The following is a 20,921-nucleotide window of genomic DNA, read 5'->3' on the forward strand; positions in this document are numbered from 1 at the left end:
TTATTGTTAGCCCCTCGGATGGCTTGGCAGTGGAGCTGCTATTGATTCTGTCTGTTGGGGACAGCGCTGCAGCCTCAGGCGAGGAAATATGTACGGAGATTAAACAGGCCAATAAATGACAACCTACGACCTCAGCCGCTTCCAACACTCTGTTGGTGCTGAGGGATGTTTGCCAGCTCCAGAGTGTCTCACAGAAATAAAGATAAGAGGAGCAGTGTTGGTCTTTAAAGTATTTCTCATTAGAGCAACATCCCGGACTATAGCTGCTGGAGCTGGAGCCGTGTGCTATCACTCCCTCAGCTAGTCATTACCATGGTCAGCCGTAGCTATTAATATCCAGGCCAACCAAAAAGTCTGGAACTTGCAGGCTCACTGGAGACTAGAGGAGAGATAAAAGAGCCATCATGGCAGCATTGTGGCATCATAACACTGCTGCTAACAGGGAGCTTTCACTGAGACAAATTGCCTGCAAACGCTAAAATGCCGGCTGTATGCTACATCACTTTGTCTTGTCTTCTCACACCATAAAGCCATTCGTCATGTTTGGGTTTTAATGAAAGGTTATTGATAAGCACTGCTTTTATTTTTCTCTCTCCCACTGGAAGGTACATTTTGACACACAGGGAGTCATTCAGCTAAAGTCTAGTCTTCAAATCATAAAGGTTACATAGAAAATAATGCTGCTAAAGACGCTTGTGATGTAAAAGTGTTCCTTTTTAAAAGTGATGTTCTGACTGAAAAGAGAAGTGCACATTCTCTCTGTAGTCCTGGAGAGTTTTGCAGCGTGCCAGATCTTCAGCAGGGAAAGAGTTGGTCGTTAAAATTTAAAGACAAATGAGAAGAAAGCAAAATCAGAAGTGTAACGAGTGAAGGACAGAAAACGGGAAATGACAAAATTAAAGTAGGTAGATACAGTATGTTCGGAAAATGTCATTTCCGAACTGACATGGAGAAAATTGAAGCTTACTGCACTTCAATTTTGTCAGTAAAAAAAGAGAGAAAAACTATTTCAGTGGATTTGGAAAATAAAGCAATAGTTTTGTCCCTTGAAAGAGAGAGATTCATTTCAACGTTTTATTCTCATCATCAAGAAGAGTCTGATTATTATCATGTGTTTTTCAAGGCCAGCCAGCACTCCTGAAAAGCTTCAAACATTTTTAAATGGGCAGCAACATTATTTGTTATGACTAACTACTCTGAATATTGTCCAGAACATGGAAATAAAATGATGGTTTTAAGCAGGCAACAGATTTCAAACTGTCCGCAACACTGACACTTTAAGTGATGTTCAACACAAATCATTATTTTACCAGCGCGCATATTCCTGACATTAGTCTTTAATCGATGGAAACAGCTCACAGCGGTGTAAACAGCTCTGCAGGCACTCAGAAAAGACAGCGTTGACGTCGAGTTAGCTGCGATGCTAGATTCCTCACAGACGTTTTGGATCATGTGGGTCGTGAAACATGTTGCAGGCTTTGAACTTCAGCTCTCAGCAGAAGTTTCATTGGCTAAAGACCCTTCATTTTAAAAAATGTTTTCATTAACTGATTTCTAGGTTGCTTAACTGCTTCCATATGCTCAGTCTAACATTAAAGTCATGAGAAAAAAAAAAGCCTGGAACATTTTCATGTGTTTTCCCTTTGACCTTAAGCTAGTGATTTGAACACCAATCACCAGCCATTGATTAACAGTGTTACTGGGTTGGTCGGTGGATGCTGCCAAAGGATGCTGACTATTTGATAAAACTATTTGATGAAACAGTTTACACAGGGGCTCTGCTGTTGTCAGACGCAGTAAAAAGTAAGCGCAGTGTGCACAGCATTACGACTACTGTAAAGCACCACAGGTTAGAGGTAACTTTTCCCTCTAGCCTGAATATCATCTTTTGTTATTGTTTTGATTAAGAGTCTCCTTGTAGTAGAATTTACACACTGTGCGTTAATGATAAAAAAAACATGTTACGGCCTATGTGATACACTGAACTACCTACAAACAAATCTTTGTATTCTTACGCAGGTTTATATTTCTTAAATTATATTGCTGCTTGAATTTTAGACTCTGGGTAGCACTTGTTCTTCAGCAGGATGTGTTCCTGCTTCCTCTGCTGGCAACAAACTGGCCAGCTCGCTGTACAACCGCTGAGAGGAGACGTTGGCCTTGACTGTATCTAATCAGGCCTCGTGGCCACAGTGTAGATCACAGGGGAAGAGCAATAATTTCAGATGTTTAATGGTTCCCTGTAGCTCGAGGATGTAAATTGAATTTATTTACTTCACGGTCGCATTGTGGAACGGCTTTGATGTGGAATGGCTCGGCTCGGATCAAACTTCATCTCTAATCTCATTTGCTCCCTCCGAGAATTTATTTCTGCTGACCATCGGCCTCGCATTACTGTGAGGAGCTGACAAAACTCTGCACAGATTAACACATCCAGCTGCTCTGTTTCAATAGTTTGGAGATCTCCGTGTCACACAGTTGGTGAGCAGAAGAAACGACACAGTTTCTGAGTGCATTGAGCTTAATTTATCATGAATAACACTGTCCGTAAAGGTCCTTAAATCCCAGAGGCAAATGTCAGACAAATAGAAAGAATCTCCAAACATCCTCATAGGAAGAAACGATGATTCTAGACATGAAAAAGAATACATAAGCGAATGATGATGGAACTGACCAGACCGCATTGAAATTTGCTGAACGTCAAAACATTACTCAAATAGCTTCATAATGTAAAAATGAAAACATAATGCAAACCTCCAACACTGTGGTGTAAAAAAGACTTTTTTAATGACTTTAATCTGCTAAATTGCACATTTATCGAACTTTAAGGGCACAAAAAGAAAGTCAAAATTTAAAGTAAGTATAGTAAAAAAGGAAATGTGCTACATTGAAGGCTACTTGCAGCTTTTTGCAACTCAGTCCAAATAGCTGATTTTAACACAACAACAAGTCCTGCCTCAACAAGGGTAAATAGCCAATCAGTGATGATCAAAGCCAATTAGATTTCAAGAGGGCCCATGACACCCCTGGCCACTCCTCTGGACTCGTACCCGCACCACAGGTGAGACAAAGGTCTTTGCATATAAGGATACTCCTTAATGTTACAAGGAGAGAAAACAAGGGATTGTTTTTTGGAATAAGGTATGTATGAACATGTCAGAGAGGACAACATAATGAGGAGACACACTTCTAGGTGATGTGGTTTCCTCACACGGTTACAAAGATTGGGATTACGATAAAAAAAAAACATCTGGAATAATCTGCAGACGATTATTGAATTATAATTCAAATGGCCAACAGGGTACCCCGTCCACAGACCTTGAAAAGTAAATAAAAACTCCAAAAATAATTGTACTTTATTTTATTGTGAGCAAACAAAATGTTTCACCTGTCACTTCCAGATTATAAAATCAAATTTCTTGAATCCCTTTTCAAAAAGGTTTGGCACTAATTGAGGAACTACATTGTTGTATTTGAACTGTATGCTGGCTTCTTCTTCTTCTTCTTATACATTTATTTTGTTCCCTGCCTTCTGTCTGATTTGTTTTAACCTTTGTTATTCTCTTACTGTTGTGGCGAGGTAACTTTCTTGATAATAAAGGTGAATAACAAGTTCTTTACAGTGGAGTGTGACATTTTATTCTACAATCACAAATCTGTGTTTTAGATGTTATATGAAATACTCCCATCAATAATGACAGAGCTTTAAGATGTTTTCAAAGAAGATCTGCTGTTGTATCAGAGGAGGTTTCAACAAAAGAAACTGTTCTCCTTGTATGCTGTTTTAACTGTGTTCCAGACACTTTCTGCACTGTCCTAATTTCTCTGTGATCCAGAGGGAGCACAGTCTGAGTCTTGACAGAGAGAACACAGAGAAAAACAAAGAGAGAGATGGAGAAGAACTACAGTCGAATCCACCGAGGCTGCACCCCTCTCCCCGTCATCCTCAAGAGGCCATCAACTATGATAAATAGCCAGCAGGAAAGAGAGGATGAAGACACAGAAACACCCGCATGGAGATCATCACAGAGGAGCACAGATGATGCAGGAATCAGGACAGCTGAAAAGCAAAGAACAAGGGAAGAAACAAATTGCTGGCAGACTGAGGTCTCTAATCTTTGTTGCAGTGAAAACACAGCTCTCTTCTTTATTCCCTCCACTCCCAGAGAGTCAATGAGCCAAACAGAGGGGCTTCTAACATACTGTACACCCCCCACATCCCTCCTCCACCCCTGCAATCCATTTTTATTTCTGCTTTATTGCAGCAGTGTCTCAGCACGGTGGGGGCCCATGGCTGCGGGAGGTGGACATGTTGTTACAGCAAGATCACCCTGCCGTTTCTCTTTCAATTAGGCAAACATGGGACGGAGTAATGGACCCCCCACGCAGAGGTAAATCACCAAGGAGCAACCAGAGCCCTTATTCTCTGATGGCCAGCTGCTCCTATGGGGCAGTGGGAGGACATATGGGGGCAGTAATGACAGGGACCATAAAGGAACTCGTGAGGTGAACCGCAGCAGCAGCTACATGCTTTGATGCAAGGTTTCCCAATCAAAGATGCCGGTATCCATAGGTGTCCCTTGGAAACCTGCAGGGGCATACATAGGCTATTTATAGAGCCTGTGCAAATGTGGCATATACAATGTAAAGATACGAGTCACATTACATAACATTCACCAAAAAAACCCAAAAACAATTCAAACAAACCTTTAAAAAACCTACATCTTGCTGTTAACAACATACATTATGGAAAGAGTGTGTGGGCGTGGCCTATCACGATTTGACATGGCATCTGCACCCTCCGGTTACAGCAACTGTTGATATGACAATTATACATGTAGTGCAGCTTTATATGTTTACAATGTCTGGACAAGATGAATGCATAATTAGAGGCGGGACTTAACTGACTGCAAGCGGGCGCATTGGAGCCGCTTAAGGCCCACCTCAGCTCGACCACTTTGTACGTTTGACACAGTGTTTTTCATATGGCCACCGTTCAGCTTCAAAATGAAACTTTATGAACTTGAGTCCTAAATGATCGTAAAACATGTCGATATCTGTGATGTATTTGTGAAGAAAGAAGTTTGCCTGAAAATGAAATAACTCCGGGTTACTGCATTCACATTCTGTCTTGTCCTTACGTCTGGAAAATGTGGCATGAAGCACTAGAAATGAAATTTGCACAAATGGCTGCTGAAACTAATTCATGGCGGATGATAGCGAGGAAATTGTGTCTGTGAGGGAGACAGGATGTGGAGAAAGAGAGACAGATTAGACCATTTTGGCCCCTCTTATTAGAAACATTTCATTAATAACTATATTACAGCGAGAGCCACTTCGACGCAGCAGGAGAGGGAACACTGCAGCAAATTAAAAGCTGCTCAAAAAGTCACTTTACATGATGTACAGAAGCAACAAAAGACAAAAGACGAGCTTTGCAATTTCTTTAGTTTTCATCATGTTCTCTGAAACTCCTGCTGCTTAAACATTTAAGGCAGAGCAGGAAGCGAACAGCAGCTGAATGGAAAAGACACATTTGAGCTTTGTGAGAGAAGCTACACATGGCCGTACTGATAAATGCTGAGATGAAGTCAATATATAAACTTGTTTAAAGTCGTGTGGAGCATCACATTCAGCTGCAGGAGCTTCACTAAAGCGGCAGCTTTTACATTAGAGCTGTGCAAAAACAAGTGATACAGCAACGCATTACAGTATCTGTTTAGACAAGACTATTTTACACCGCATGTCACACCTTCCCATTCACACCCTGACTGCAGCGGTTGCTATGTATCATACACATTCATACGCAGCAGACGAAGCCGCGGGAACAAATCGGGGTTAAGTGTCTTGCCCAAGGACGCATCGGACATGTTGCAGCAGGAGCTGGGATTGAACCCCTAACCTTCCGGATGAGATACGACGACTACCAACTGTGCAATAGTCGCTCAATGTATATTTTCAAAATGCTGAAGCCCTTTAATTGTCTTTCATAAAACATAGAGAAAGTTTTGATTGCAGACCTCACCCCTGTTTTAAGCTCCGGTCTTTTTAAATGAAGTTTTCCACCTTCAGTTTACTGTCTGGCGTCCTGACAGTCGCTGCAGATGTTCTTTATTTATAGCACAGTGAAATTTCCTTTTGCTAACAGAGACAAATGGTCTATTAGCAGTCTTGCATTTTACATGGACTGATGAAAAATAGATACATCTTCCTGCGCGCCTGGACATCAATAAAGAAGCTGACGGAGAGGATTCATTTACGCCTCGCTCATCAGAGCTGGTTGAGAATAATCGGGCGTGACAGGCGGGTGCAGGACAGGACACTGTGGGTGGGAAATATCCTTCAGTGAAGAAATTCAATTTCACACAATGTCACAACCTCCCTCATGTGGGAGGGTTTTACTGTGCACTCAACTTTGGACTGCAAAAAGCTGCATGGAGTTGTCGCAGGGCCCATGGATGCAAGGTAAAATCAGAGCAGGATGCCTATATGAAACTGATATGTGATGTCCTGAGTGTATAAGGATGGATGTTTTAAAAGCGAGATTTGTCATCATTACGTTGCCACGTCGACATGTCTGTGTGGAAACAGGACAGTGAGTAAACAAAGAGAGGTGCAAAAGCATGCAGAGCTTGGCTTGTGAACTAAACCATTCAGGGAAAATAAACTTCAACTTTGACACTGGCTGTGAAAATCCTCTACAGACCTGAGTGTCACTTGGAAATGTATTTTATTAAATAGGGCAGCTGAAGACAGACAGTAAATGTTGTGCAGAGAAAGTGGGGGGCAACATGCAGAAAAAGGGACAAGGCCATTGCCCCTGCAACCAGGACCACAGCCTCCAGACACGGGGGCGAGACGTGCTGTAACCGCTAAGCCATCTGGCGCCCCAATGCGTTCCATTTTATATGGAAATTACACATTACTCCTTCAGGTGCTTATACAGAGAGACTATAAATAACAGGAGCTTCATAACCGCTGTCACCTCTTGTCTCACTGTTCTCTACTAATTAATAAAAGATTAAAAAGATTTCCATTTCAAAGCCAGACTTGATGACACTGCTGCCTTTTGACGATGGCTGCTGGCATGCAGAGTTACGGCATTTCCTTTTTTAATGTCTGCCTGTATAATTACAGTCAGACAGGATTTTACAGGAATCCCTTTTTATAAAATAATAATACATGGTCTAAATGTGGTTCTAAATCTTGCACAAATAACCAATGGAGGCTGCTGCAGAAGAGCAGCAACTCCTGAGTTTTGCACGGCTGCGTTACTGTTTTCTGGTGGATTTAGAAAGATTGATGGAAAGGCTTTGTCTGGTTTTAAAAGATGCACTATCTCTAGAGATCCCGTGAAGAGTCGTGACTGAAGCAGTGGTTGACCAACAACTCCTGCGCTCTGCCAGATGAATTTACTGTTCAGTTTTGAAGGTGAAAGTTGATAAAACAACACACGCATCAAAGCATTCCTCCACAAAATCATTAACCATACACTGAATAAGTCAGGAGCAGGGAAATTGGATCACAAAGTCATGATTTTGTAACGTTTCCTTCCCTCTGCAGCTCAACTGAGCTGTGAGGAGATGATCCCATGGCTTCTTCATGCTTCACAGACTCATCTAAAAGTGAAACCTATTTGTGCATGCTGCTATTTACGCTAATTTCTAATATTGCAGTAATTTAACGCAGGGAAAAAAAAAATCTATTTGACTCCCCCTTAATTAATTAAAGGAAACAATCCTGATGCAATTACATCTCCATCATAAGCAAAAGAATAGTAGATACATGCCCGTTTTAAATTAATTTGTCAGCATGTCAATGGTTTATAATTATCGGAGGAGCCGAATGAGCTGAACCATCTGCTGCTCCACACTCTCGTCAGCCTCCTGACGCAAGAGTCAGACCGAAGATTACGCAACATTTTCTATCAAGTGACTGGAGGAAGCAAAATCCACTTTTCTTTAAAATCAGAGGGACTGCAATCTACATAGATTACTGTATGAAATACTAACACCAATCGTTTTAAACTGAAGCAGCCAATCACAGCACCTGATGCCAAATGTGTTTGAATCAAAATTAATTAATTAATTAATTGCTGTGGTGATATCAAAAAAAATCAAACAGGCCAGTTCACATTCACACACTGATGGCAGAGGCTGCCAAAGTGAAGTAAGGAATCAGAAGTAATCCCATTCATACACATTCATACACCGCTGATGAAGCAGTGGGAGCAATTCAGGGTTAAGTGTCTTGCCAATGGACACATCAGACATGTGCTGCAGGAGCTGGAGGTCGAACCTTCATCCCTCCAGCTCAGAGAGGACCAACTCCACCAACAGAGTCACAACATTTGAATTTAAAAGCGTTCATATGCTTTTTCTTTTCTTTTCTTTTTTTTGAAGTGAAGGCATTGAATAAATGAATTTTGACCAATTCAAACATTAAAAATAGAAACAATCGTTAGCTAGACAGTAGACAATACTTTTGAGAATAAAAGATAAAAATGAAAAATAAGAGTCATATAATGCTTTTGATAAATCGTTGGATCCTTAGGAGTACAAACAGTGTTCACATTAAGAGCCACATTTCCTGTTTCTAATGTGTTTTGTATTGAAATGACACATGATTGTCTCTGTGGGTCATGTATTGTGTGTCGACCACACTCCTAACAACACAATGACATTTAATATGCAGCCTGCCTTTATGCAAGCCATATCCAAGCTGCCTGATTGGTACGAATATTGACTTTGGGATGTGGTTAGCTTTTCCAACAGAATGTTGAATGCATGTCAGTAGTGACACCAGGCACACCAATGTGGGCATGTTCAAGCATGTTCAGGCATGAATGCAATCACATGCTCACGGTCCGCCTGTCTGTCATTCAGCCGGCCCGGCACTCTCGTTTCTCTGCAGGAGAACAATAAGTGGCAACAGCAACTCGATGTGATGAATCCTATCTCAGCCAGCACACGCGCTCCTTCCCTGCAATCCAGAAACACTGACTGTATTGATCAAAAGTGTTTTCTTTCCACTGTTTCACACAAAAGGCCAGAGAGAGGAGAGAGGCTGCAGGGATGTGAATGCTGGAGGATAAAATGAAAGGTTTCTGCGGTGTTTGTGAGAAAAGTGTCAGCTCAAGGTGTCGGAGCTTTAACATGCGGGACCACCCTTTAGTTCAATCTTAAACTTGTTTGTATGCTAAAAAAATATGATTATAAGTCTTAAATGTGTTGAAGCTCACAAATCAGATCCTATCATAGGTACTGTGACCATCGCTGCACGTCTGTTTGTTGACAACAGCCACTGCAGAAACGACACTGCTCCATTACATTTTACTGCATGTTTTATATTTGTTTATTATTATTATTATTATTATTATTATTATTATTTATTATATTTATTAACAGTGTGCTAGTTTTGGACTATGGAGACGCTTTATACATGTGCAACTCCACCAGTCTTGAAGCCATTGGATGTCTTTTATCAAATTGCTCTTTGTTATATCAATGGTGACAGTTTTTGTCATAATTGTGACTTTATCGAGGTCAGCCATCATTGTGTATTTATGAGTGTGTACTTATACGTAATTATTTTAATCATGTTTTATATGTGTTATAGTGTTGCTGTGGGACACCACTAAAAACAGAAACTTCTATTGCAGTGGGTTCTCCCTGCTTAAATAAAGGATAAATACAAATTAACCTGTGATAATAAAACGTATTACAGTATGTTGTTGTTCTCTCCATAGTTATATTAGAAATAGAAAAATAATCAAAGAAATCAACAATCCAGTAAGTTCAGTAAACAGAGAAGCACGTACAAAGGGAAAGACGCCAACAGAACTCAACATATTGCACATTACCCACATTGCTTTAGATCCACATAAAAAATATCATTTTGAAAATTGATTGAAGTCGGTACACAAGAGCTTTGAAACCTGTTCAGTTTGCATCAGGCAAAAAGGGAATATCAAAAACAAAGGTCATCTTTCAGCTATTAATTATCCTGAGAAGCTACGCTAGGTGTTTTTTGTTTCCAAAATACTAACTTGAAAACAGCGACAGCAGTCAATTATTATTTTCAGGGGCCTGCATCTGCAGCCTGCAATTCTGGATGTCTCTATCTAAACAACAGGTTTGTGTGTGTGTGTGTGTGTGTGTGTGTGTGTGTGTGTGTGTGTTTTCTATAGGATGAGGTTTTCCTGCTGATCCAGCTGCTAGCAATGACGAGCAGAGAAAAGATTGTCTCAGAGAGGAGAATTTAATAAAGCAATGTGTGTGTGTGTGTGTGTGTGTGTGTGTGTGTGTATGTGTGTGTGTGTGTGTGTGTGTGTGTGTGTGTGTGTGTGTGTGTGTGTGTGTGTGAGAGAGAAAGAGAAAGAGAGCGAGAGAGGGGGGAATGGGGAGTATTTTTGTCGAGGATGGGAGGATTGACTTGTTTAGTGCTTTTTCTCTCTTTTAAAATCAATCTGCTCCTACAAACACGGAACAAAAAAAACACACTGACAAAGAGCAGAAACACTCTCTCTATCTACCTGTGATTGTTTGTTCAACACAGCAGCACATTTATGTGTGCTTCCTTTCTATTAAAGGTGTGACCTGATTCAGTCCCAAGTGGTGAGGATTTATTTCACTGGACTGCACAGAGAGCCAGTCAGAGTTTGTTATGACAGTCTTTGTGATGATTCAATACAGTCCTGTACATTTGAAGACATTTTCTTTTCTTTTACTTAAGTGTGTCACATTAAAATGTGCTTTTTAGGGAGCACGATCATCATTTGATTACTACAATGAGCAAAGGAATAAAGACTTCATGGGGCTCACAGGGCGTAGCTCAGAGAAGTCTGCGGGACTCTCCACATAATATTTCTTCATAAAAATCTCTACATTTTGGGGCGGCAGGTATCGTTGTGGTTCTGCTGTGTGCCCCATGTACGGAGGCTGCAGTCCTATTTACAACAGCTGAGGGTTCATATCCATTCTTGACCCTTTGCTGCATGTCATCCCCCTCTCTCTCCTCCCAACATTTATATAAAATATATAAAATAATAAAGGCAACCATAACCCCAAAAATATCTTTGAAAGACTCTATACTTGGATGCATTTTTACGCATGTCTGTTTGAACAGTTCACATAAAATCCAACAATAATGACGTACGGAAACACCAGTAAACACCGTACTATCCGACAAGAACATTACGTTCCCAGAATGCAGGCCTGCTTGTGGTGCCTATAGTCTCTAAAAGTACTATGGGAGGTAGAGCCTTTAGTTATCAGGCACCGCTCCTTTGGAATCGTCTACCAGTCGGGGTCCGGGAGGCAGACACACTAGGTACTTTTAAGAATAGACTTAAAACTTTTATTTTTGATAAATCTTATAGTTAGGGCTGGCTTAGGACCAGCTCATAGTTATGCTGCTATAGGCCTAGACTACCGGGGGAACTGGCACCAGGATCTCTTATCTCTCTCTCCCTCTTTCTCTCCCAGCTTTCTTATCTTATAGTAATAAGATATGTCTATAGTGACAAGCAGTAGCTTGTCACTATCTTTGTATTCTAACCTCTCCTTTTGAGCTCTCTTAGGTTCCTTGAGCTCTCTTAGGTTCCTTGGGACTGTTGGTGAGGATGGCCTGCCCAAACAACCCCCCCCCCTCCCCCTGAGGATGGCCTGCCCAGACCCCCCCCCCCCCCCCCCCCCCCCCCCCCAACCTATCCCATCCTATTCTTCTTTCTGCATCTTGTCCCATCTCCCCCATCCCATTTTCAAGCCCAGCACAGTTTAGCAGATGGCTGTTCCGTCATGAGCCCGGGTCTGCTGAAGATTTCTGCCTGTTAAAAGGAAGTTTTTTCTTGCCACGCTATGACGGATTAAGCTGGGCTCTTGTAATATAGCCATCAGTAAGGTCCTTTACCTGCTTTTTGTAAACATAACAATGAGCATGGTCTTGTTACCTGCCCTTTTGTTAATGTTAACAGACAAACAGTAAGGTCCTTTACCTGCTTTTGTAAAGTGTCTTGAGATAACGCCTGTTATGAATTGACGCTATATAAATAAAGATTGATTGATTGATTGATTAATTAGTATGAAGAGACATGTATATATTCCTATTCATCAGCATTTGAAATATTAAGAATACACTCGTTGTGTTTCCCTTCGACCTCTCGGCCTTGACCACAACTACTCTTATGTTCCTATACGTGTGTATGTTTGTCACATTTTTTTTAATTGTTACAGGTTTGTCAGAGGTTTTCATAAAAACCTTACTTTATACAACTTACAAACACACCCAAGACTCAGCTATCCAATCCTTTTCTCTTCTTGCCAGCGGTGGACAGAAGCAAGCAAACACAGCACAGATTGCTTTTAAGCAGCAGGTAATGATGTTGATGCTACTTTTTTTATCTGAGGAGAAGTTTTGCAGGAGCCATCTGGGCTTTGGAGAGCTATCAATGGAAACCAGGATAAATGGAGAGAAATCAGCGATCATTAAAGGAAGAATCTCTGCACAGTTTTTAGAAGAGGCAATCTAACCCTGTCTCCTCACCACACTTTCACATACACAAATAACCCTTCATGGGTTTTCTCTCCATAGGAATACAAACAGCTGCTGCACTTCCACTCCTCAATCATTATCACGCTGCAGGATAAAGTCTCTCAAAAGTCTGTGTCTCTTGCGGAAAGTAATTGGTGAGTAATGCAGTTACAAAGACAATTTATTAGTTCATCAGCTGAGTGATTGAAAGCACAAGTCATTTTCTGGCTGACAGCAACAACACATTTTGTTAACGAGTGATAACACACACTCGACTCCTCGTCACCTGCACATGCCAGGAATACAGACAGGCTTCTTTTCACAGAGCCATTAAGGGAGCAATATGTAACTCTGACAGGTAGTGCTTAAAAGTTCAATTTTAAAAAAAATCATTACAGAGAGCTGTCTCCCCCCTCCTCACTAGAGTGGATGTTAACACAGGTTTAGGATCATGGTGTCACACTCAGGACTTAAACTTTTCCAGGCCTGTTAAATCCTGGGACACTAAACAGGATTTTAAAATAAATAAAGCAGCCACCCCAAGTACCAAAAACTGCAGTTCCATGATTGTCCACTTGAGGCAAAGTGAGTAAATCCCCATAGAGCTCAATGGTAAAATGTCCAACTTTACAACAGCAATGAACATGTTTACAGCCTGGTACACAAAAAAAGTGTTCTGGTGTCTCTAGCTTATTCTCTATTCATATTCAGATCAATAGGTGTCCATTTTATCAGTGTAAAAACATACAGTTATTAAGAGTCACAGTACTGCTATGTGAGTGATGCTGTGCTCAAGATTAAGCTGCAATGTTCTTAAACTCATTAATATTAAATAACTTTAATATTGCATTAAGGCTATTCATTTAAAAATCCAATTAAAAATGATGAATAGTTTTAATTATGTGAATCCAGACTGTAAATATAATGCAAGTTCAATTCATACATTATACTGTTTAAACTCCAAACTCTGTTTTTTTCAAATGCATTAATCCCAAGGATAACATTTAAGTTCTTCACTGTGGCCCCAAAGTTGGGTAAGGTAAAGTGTACCACTTTCTTAGGTCTTTGGTTCTATTTTAACAGTATGTAGGTGGACTGAGATTACCTTGGTATCTGAGCAGCACCGCTGCAGCCTGAGACCTCGGGCTGTGGAAGCGGATGGAGATCTGATTGCTGTGGCTCCGTACTACCAATCCTCTCATGAGGATGGACTCGTTAGCCAGCATGGTGTTCTCCCTGTGGCCCACGTCTTCAAACACCACTTTGTCTCCCTCGGACAGATTCACGTTCATGACCTGACAGACACAGAGAAAGGAAAAGGAGCATTAATGTCACAAAACAGATTGAAGATGCCAGAGGAAAACTAATGCCACCATTTGGTTTGTGTACTTGTTGACAGATTGTTTCTGGAGCGATGTCGTTTGCATGCTTTTATAAAGAGAAATGTGAACAAAATGATCAAAACTAAGAATAGTGTGTTTCTTTAGATTGAAGCTCCAGATTTGGGATCCATTAAGTTCAGTGCTTGATTATATAATGACCTGATGGGTGTTATGGTTTGGTTAGTCTGGCTCCACACTTCTCATATGGTTCATTGTCTTTATCAGCTGCAGAGATGTTTTGTACAAATAGGCATGTTTTGGATGAAAATGGTTGATAGTCTGCAGCTGCTTGACTGCCTTCATTACTAAAAAAAACAAAAAAACAGCTGAGGGTTCATAAGAGCGGAGTCTGAAGGCTGCAGCTGGATCCTCCTTAAAAGCCAAGTGGAGTAGAAGGAATGTAAAAGTTCTGTATTCATTAGAAAAACAAATGCAATCGTTGACTTTATGAAAATCATTCAAATTTACTGACACACTGAGCGGGCAAAAGTAGTCAATGACCACTCCAGGAAGTCTTGCTGTTTACAATCTGAGTAGAAAGCTGGTCACAAACAGCCTCTCTCTGCTTGTCACTCCATGCATATGGAAATCAGATGTAAATTCATCTATTTACATAATACGTATTTGCAGTCACAGCTATTCACATCAAAATTGCACCCAACTCGCTCACTCTTTACAGCAGCAGACCCCCAACATTATTCAGGATAATTTCAAAATTGGCATAAAGGCTTCGCGCAGAGTTTATCCTTTCAGAGCTGCAGAATTCAGCAGAGAGACTTCTCCAAATTCAGATCAGATAATCAAATGCTCCTTTTTATTAGACTGCTGCAGGGCGCCCTTGTTGAAGATTAATTTTATCTGAAATGATTTGCACTTACGGTTTGTGATGAAAAGGTTATTACCTGCACAGTTCAAGGGCGTGTTTGCACTTTCATTAACGCATACTGCAGATAAAAATGTGCAAAGAATGTTGACCTGCGGTGAGATGCTGTAACATTCACATGCTTTCATTTCTTCATCATTAACAACATATCTGCATCGAAAGCTTTGCTGATGCTCAGACACAAACCAGAAAAGAGAAATATGGAGAAAGCCATGTGGGCAGTGATAGTTCAGTGATTACACTGCAGATAGAAAAGATAATTGTCAGCTTGTCTCCTTTGCTGACAGCTCATCCAGTGGAAAATGTGCCTTTTATCAGCTTTCATCACGGAAGGTATATCTTTTATTCAAGCAATAAAATGAAGTAGGTGTCTGGGCTCCACGTGGCCCTCCACAGATCTTATCAGCCACCTCCTGTCACTTCCTACTGGGAGATGACTTCACAGAAGTCCTGAGAGGAGCTGCAGAGGAAGTCTGTGAGGATGTGGATACACTGCCAGGACAAGAGTGTCATGTAACAACATGTAGATAAAAAAAAGACAACATGAAGGGATATCCTTCTGTTATGAAAGATGAAATCTATTATTATCATTATTATTTACATGACCGTGAAAAAATCAGGTGTTTGATTATTTACAATAACATGGCAGAGGTAATAATCACTAAAAATAGGGATAAACTAGCTCAAGTGTATCAGGTAAACTATAGAAAAATCTAACCTGCACAATCCCTTAGGTGGGAAGAAACAAAGACCAGAAACCTTATATTTGTAAGGTAACTGTACTCGGTGTACACTTTAGCATTTACATATGTGATGGCAGTTTCTGATGAAGTCTTTATCAGACAGCACAGAGGTACAGCGCCACAAAGAAATCTGGATAAAAGGCATATGAAAACAACCAGACTGGAGAGAGTGTAGCGCAGGCGTTCAGTGACTGTGACGTCTGTGAGCCAACATGGCCGACAGCAAGCAGACGACTCAGAGCAGGGAGACGCTGCCCTTCCAAATTAATTAGTCAAGCTTCAAACAACCAATGTGAGCAGTGACTCAGCTGCTCTGCTTTTTGTCTTTTTGTGACAACTGATCATACTTAGAATCTTTGAATTTGGTATATTTAAGATTGGTGAAATCTTCAAGGACAATATGAAATACTTTGAGATGACGGGAAACAAGTTTGAAAAATAAAACCATCCTGGTTCCCTGAGGAAGAGCGACAATGCTACCAAGCAGAAGTAAGTTACTGTAAAAAAAACAATAATCAAGGTGTAATGCTGATATTCATGCTACAGTATATTGCTCAATGCTGTGTTTAAACTGTTCTGTGCTCAATCTGTGTTGGACAAAATGTTGCTCCTGAGGCAACAGGATCAAGTCCCTGATAGTTTTACTGTGAGACACGTAAACCTGGCAGCTGAAACAGAGACACTTCCTGGACGAGTCAGTAAAAATTTTAATCTATTTCTCTCTCACACTCGTATTTCAAAGCTCTTGTGGTGTATTTTGACAGGTTTCAGGACGTGATTGTAAAGACAGGGATAAATCACTTGTTCGTGGCCAAACTGGTACATGAAATAAAACCTATATTAAATCGATGTCTCTAATGGGTTGTTTTTAAACAAGTCATCTACCTTCCTATTGCTTAACTAAAGAGTGTTAACAGGCTTGGAAGAGCTCCAGATGCAGCTAGACAAAGATAAGCAGCTCTCTCAGCTCTTCTCCAGGAAGGTCACATTGGAGGGCCTTCAGATGTTCGTCTCGTCTGTCTGTCCAGGAGCAAAAGAAGATGTTCAATCCATCCTTCCGTATGCTCAAGAAATGGCTCCAAACATTCCTCTCTGCAGGAGACACTAAAGCAGTGATGCTCAGAGAGTTTGGTCAGATCACCCTGGTACCAGAGGTGTTGCTCTGAAGAGGGGGGCTTCTTTGGAGCGTGTTTCTTCTGTGGAGGCGAAGGAGGAACATGTGGAGAAGAGGAAGTGTCCACGTGTCTCTGGATAAAGAGATGGCCACAAAGCCAGACGTGAGTGAGACACATTCAGACACCGTCATGGCTTTGCCCTTAGTTGTAGAGCTTGAGGAGCCTGAAAAGGAAAACTCTAAACCTCTGGTTCAAGACTCTGCTATGCTCGAGGCTCAGGAGGTGGGGGGCTTCTCTCGAGGTTGCTTTCTCTGAGGACGTGGACGAGCATGAGGAGAAGGTCATTACGCCAAACATTGTGATTGAAAATACCACTGAGGCTGTGACATTTCGCGATAAGGTGGTGGAAATGCAGCAGGAGACAATGAATGACCTTGAGAAAGATGAATTCCTGTGTTAGGACTCTGTCGTTCAGGAAATGGACCATAAAGTGCAGCCTTTTTTAGCAATCCTTGGTCCTTTTGAACTCAGCACCTCAGAGGCAGCAGAGGAGAGCGGAGGAGAGCGAGGCTTCACTGCCTCAGAGGAGCTGGATGAATGTCATGAGGAGAGGGAGGCTTCTCTAATCGTGTCTGTTGATGACAATAACCCAAATATAAAAACTGATCAGTGTGATCTGTCATCTGGACTGAGATGTGCAGGAGAAGAAGTCGATAAAGAACAGAGTGAAAGCCTTTTTTTTCTGTGGATCCTGAAAGAAGATGACATGCTGCCTTCATTCTCCTACTGACCGCTGAATTTTGACAGCGTTACTTGAAGACCAAATGCATTAAATTAAAGTTTTTTTCTCAGTAGGTGTCAGATTGAGTGATATAAAATGACCTCAAAGAGACTCCACTGTGGCAGAAATTGCAATGGAGAGTGAGCAGGAGGAGCCCAAACCAGGAAGACGCACTGAGACAGAGGAATCTCTGGTTCAGGATTTTGTCTTTGAGGAAGAGCAGACTGCATCCAGAAGTAAAATATGTCCTCCACAGCTTCTGGAAGATTTTGAGGTGGCGCTTTTGTGTTTCCCTTGATGCATGAATCACAGCAATGTCAATGCATCTTTATTGGCCAGGTGTGTTTAACACACAAGGAATTTAGCTTCGGTAAACGTTAAATATTAACAGTTAACTAAAAATATAAACAAGTAATTAAATACTAATATGTACAAGACTAAATAAGATGATGAGTGCAGTGGTGAATAGTGCAGAAGGATGATGAAGTAAACATGTGGAGGTTATCTTTTCAGAGACGAAGCGAGATTTCTTGGTGGGGCAGTCAGAGAGCTTGGGAGCCCACGGCCCTGATTAAGACATTCTCCAGCCTTCATGCACTGTTTGTGCCACAGCAACGGAGCACCATGTTTTTTTCTTTACGTTGTGAGCCCGTACTTTTTCACTTTAGTAAAAGAGCTGACTCAGCTTTATATTTACTCTGACGCGGCTCTTCAGCTTGGGGGACTGCAGACATGTAAGGTCTCAAAGTGTTTGCAGAAATAGAAGACGATAACTACTGTAAGCTATCATCATGATAAGTTAAATGTAACTTATGAAGATGCACTCAGAACCTTAATGAAAGCTGAGGGATCATGTGATCATTTGGTCAAACTTTTTGTATTACATAATTTAGATGTTTTTCACCCAAATATTTGGTGACTCTTGTCACATGTAGGCAGCCCAGAACAGCAGTTCAACATTTTCCTCTGGGCTAAAAATGTAAAAAATGAGGGAGGGATCGATGACTGTTTCACTTAAACCCACTTAATATTGCTTATATAATATTGTTCCCACAGACCATTATTCAATTGCACTCGTTTATATTGAAACATTACTTCCAGCCCACGTTCAGTAGGAGCCTGAACGCATCATGACTGAGTCACAGTGCTGGAGCTCGGCCTCTGCAGCGCCGTTGTGTATAACAAGTCATAATGTGCCGTTAATGAACTCATGGACACAGCATCAGGATAATAGTGCGCTGAACAAAGGGCATCACAGAGTAATCACATTATGCCTTCAGCTCAGGGATAATAAAACACTTGAGGGAACATTGGAGACATAATCCAATTTGGTCTGGCACCAGTCCAGCGTCTGTATAGCTGTACCTCACAAACATTATCATGAGGGCTGAACCCACGACTGCAGAAAGAGTTATTACTAACAACATAATGCATCACAGTGCACTTTTATATCTGAATAACTGGCTGTAGAAAAAGCAACTTCAGCTATGTGAGGAAATAAAGACAAGTCGACACGTTACCTGTGAAGCTATTGAACGCTTGTTGAAGTAGTTTGTAGCACAAAGAGTGGCTACACTGACAGCCCTAAAGTCGTCTTCTGACGCACACAATCCCACTCCTTCTTTTCACTTTGTACAAAAGCAGCAAAAGGACAAAAGCAGTGAAAGACACAAACAGTCTTTTGAGCCAATGTTTTTCAGATTCTGGATTTCAGAATAATAGCCTGGCAGCCAGGTCCAGCACTCAGGATTTTTTCTGATACTTTGGTTAGTTAGCATAAACTTTCAATCCAAGGTCACAACAAGCACAAGGAACTAGGGGGTGTTGGGTCTTGAAGGTGAATAAAGCCTTTATTTCATTTCTGGTATCATGTAAATGCACATATTAGGCACGTTAGTTAAGTTTGTCATGGAGATTATATTAAATTAAAACCAAATTTTTGTTAAAACACAACGATCTGGGAGTCCAAGGGTCATGCAGTCAAGCAAAAGCACTGACATTCACTAGAATCTGCTTCCATGGCTTTCATTTTTGATTTAAAAACATTGAAGGAGTCCAGCTCCTTGAGTTCGAGTAAATCATTCTGCAACAGGCTGAGGGTGCTGAAAACCCAAAAGGCCTTTTCTCAGTTTATCTTTGAGCTTTGGGACAGAGAGCATAAAGAGGTAATGAGGATGCGAATGATACACTTCGGTACATTTCTGCCTGATAAGAATACATGATAAAAAAATGCCCTTGGTGCAATAGGCAGAGCAGAGGTAGTTCATTGTGAGAAATAATTTAAATCAAAAGAGAATTCAGGAGTATGGAGACAGACGCTCTCATAAGGCTGCCAATGTGTGTGTTACACCATCCGAGAGCCCTGTGCAGAAACACACTCTTTGTTTCATCATGTAACATATTTACACAGTGAATATCTAAAACCTTATGAAAAGCTCTCGGCTCCTGCAGCGACGCTGCAGAAAACAGAGAAGCGTGAGCATCGTGGTGTAAAAGAAAAAAAGCCTCTCTGACATCCATTTACTTTATGAAAGCAACAAATGACAGCTGAATAATTCAACTGACACTCCCTCATTAAATATAAGCTGGCAACTTTGAGGGACGGCGAGGAGGATGAGAGCAAAACAGGGACAGATGGAACCCTGGGATATGGTGTTGACTACTGGATCAAAGTGAAACTGTGTGTGTGTGTGTGTGTGTGTGTGTGTGTGTGTGTGTGTGGCAACACGTCTTAAAAGAGGAAGACGGGAGATATAACAGAGATCCAGTGTTATGCAAAATCATGTTGAAAGTTTGAATATTTTTCTTTTGTTGATCTTATCCTGCAGAAATAAGTCCAAATGCTGCAGCGAATAAAAGGAAATATTTACCTCTAATTGCCCGTGTTCTTCATTCCCACATTTCCAAACATCCTCCATAATTACAGCTCCATAAATTGCTGAACCTGCCTCGTGAATGCATCATGCTGTGTTTAATATATTCCTGTAATTTCCCATTCCCTGTCAAGGGATCCAAATACCATATAGCCTGCATGTGTTTCTATAAGGAAATGTGTGTGTGTGTGTGTGTGTGTGTGTGTGTGTGTGTGTGTGTGTGTGTGTGTGTAGGTGTGTGTGTGTGTGTGTATGTGTGTGTATGTATGTGTGTCTGCTAATTAGCTGCAGTAATTAAGAGGGAGGTGAGTAAATGATGGAGTCGAGGGAACATCTGTTTGAGCAGGAGAAGTAGGTCACAGTGGAAGGAGAACTGAGACAGACGAAGCCTGTCAGAAGAGGCCACTGATGAAGAAAATCCTGTCTGTTTTTTTTCTCCTCCTGCTCGCAAACTGTCTAAACTGTCAGGACCACAGCCAAACACACGTGAACAGGTAGAGTTTAACATTTTTGGAGGAAAAGTATTCACTGTGCCTTTTCATGAGCCCACTTGGTTTATGAAGATGGTTCATGACAAGCATGAAGAGAGTGTGGCGTTGAAATAGATGGTCCA

The 20,921-nt window shown here is 41.1% G+C and overlaps 1 protein-coding gene across 1 annotated transcript in view; it reads right to left on the reverse strand.

Moving 5' to 3' along the window:
- The window catches only part of LOC306830035 (seizure protein 6 homolog), a gene marked incomplete at its 3' end in the record, with an annotated part of 130,905 nt that overhangs the window by 30,694 nt on the left and 79,290 nt on the right, over positions 1-20,921 (reverse strand). The window contains exon 4 of the mRNA XM_079353252.1: positions 13,637-13,826. Coding sequence (XP_079209378.1) covers positions 13,637-13,826 — 190 coding nt within the window. The remainder of the gene's footprint in view (positions 1-13,636; positions 13,827-20,921) is intronic.

Source organism: Symphodus melops (assembly GCF_947650265.1).
Source record: "Symphodus melops genome assembly, chromosome: 10".
NCBI lineage: Eukaryota > Metazoa > Chordata > Actinopteri > Labriformes > Labridae > Symphodus > Symphodus melops.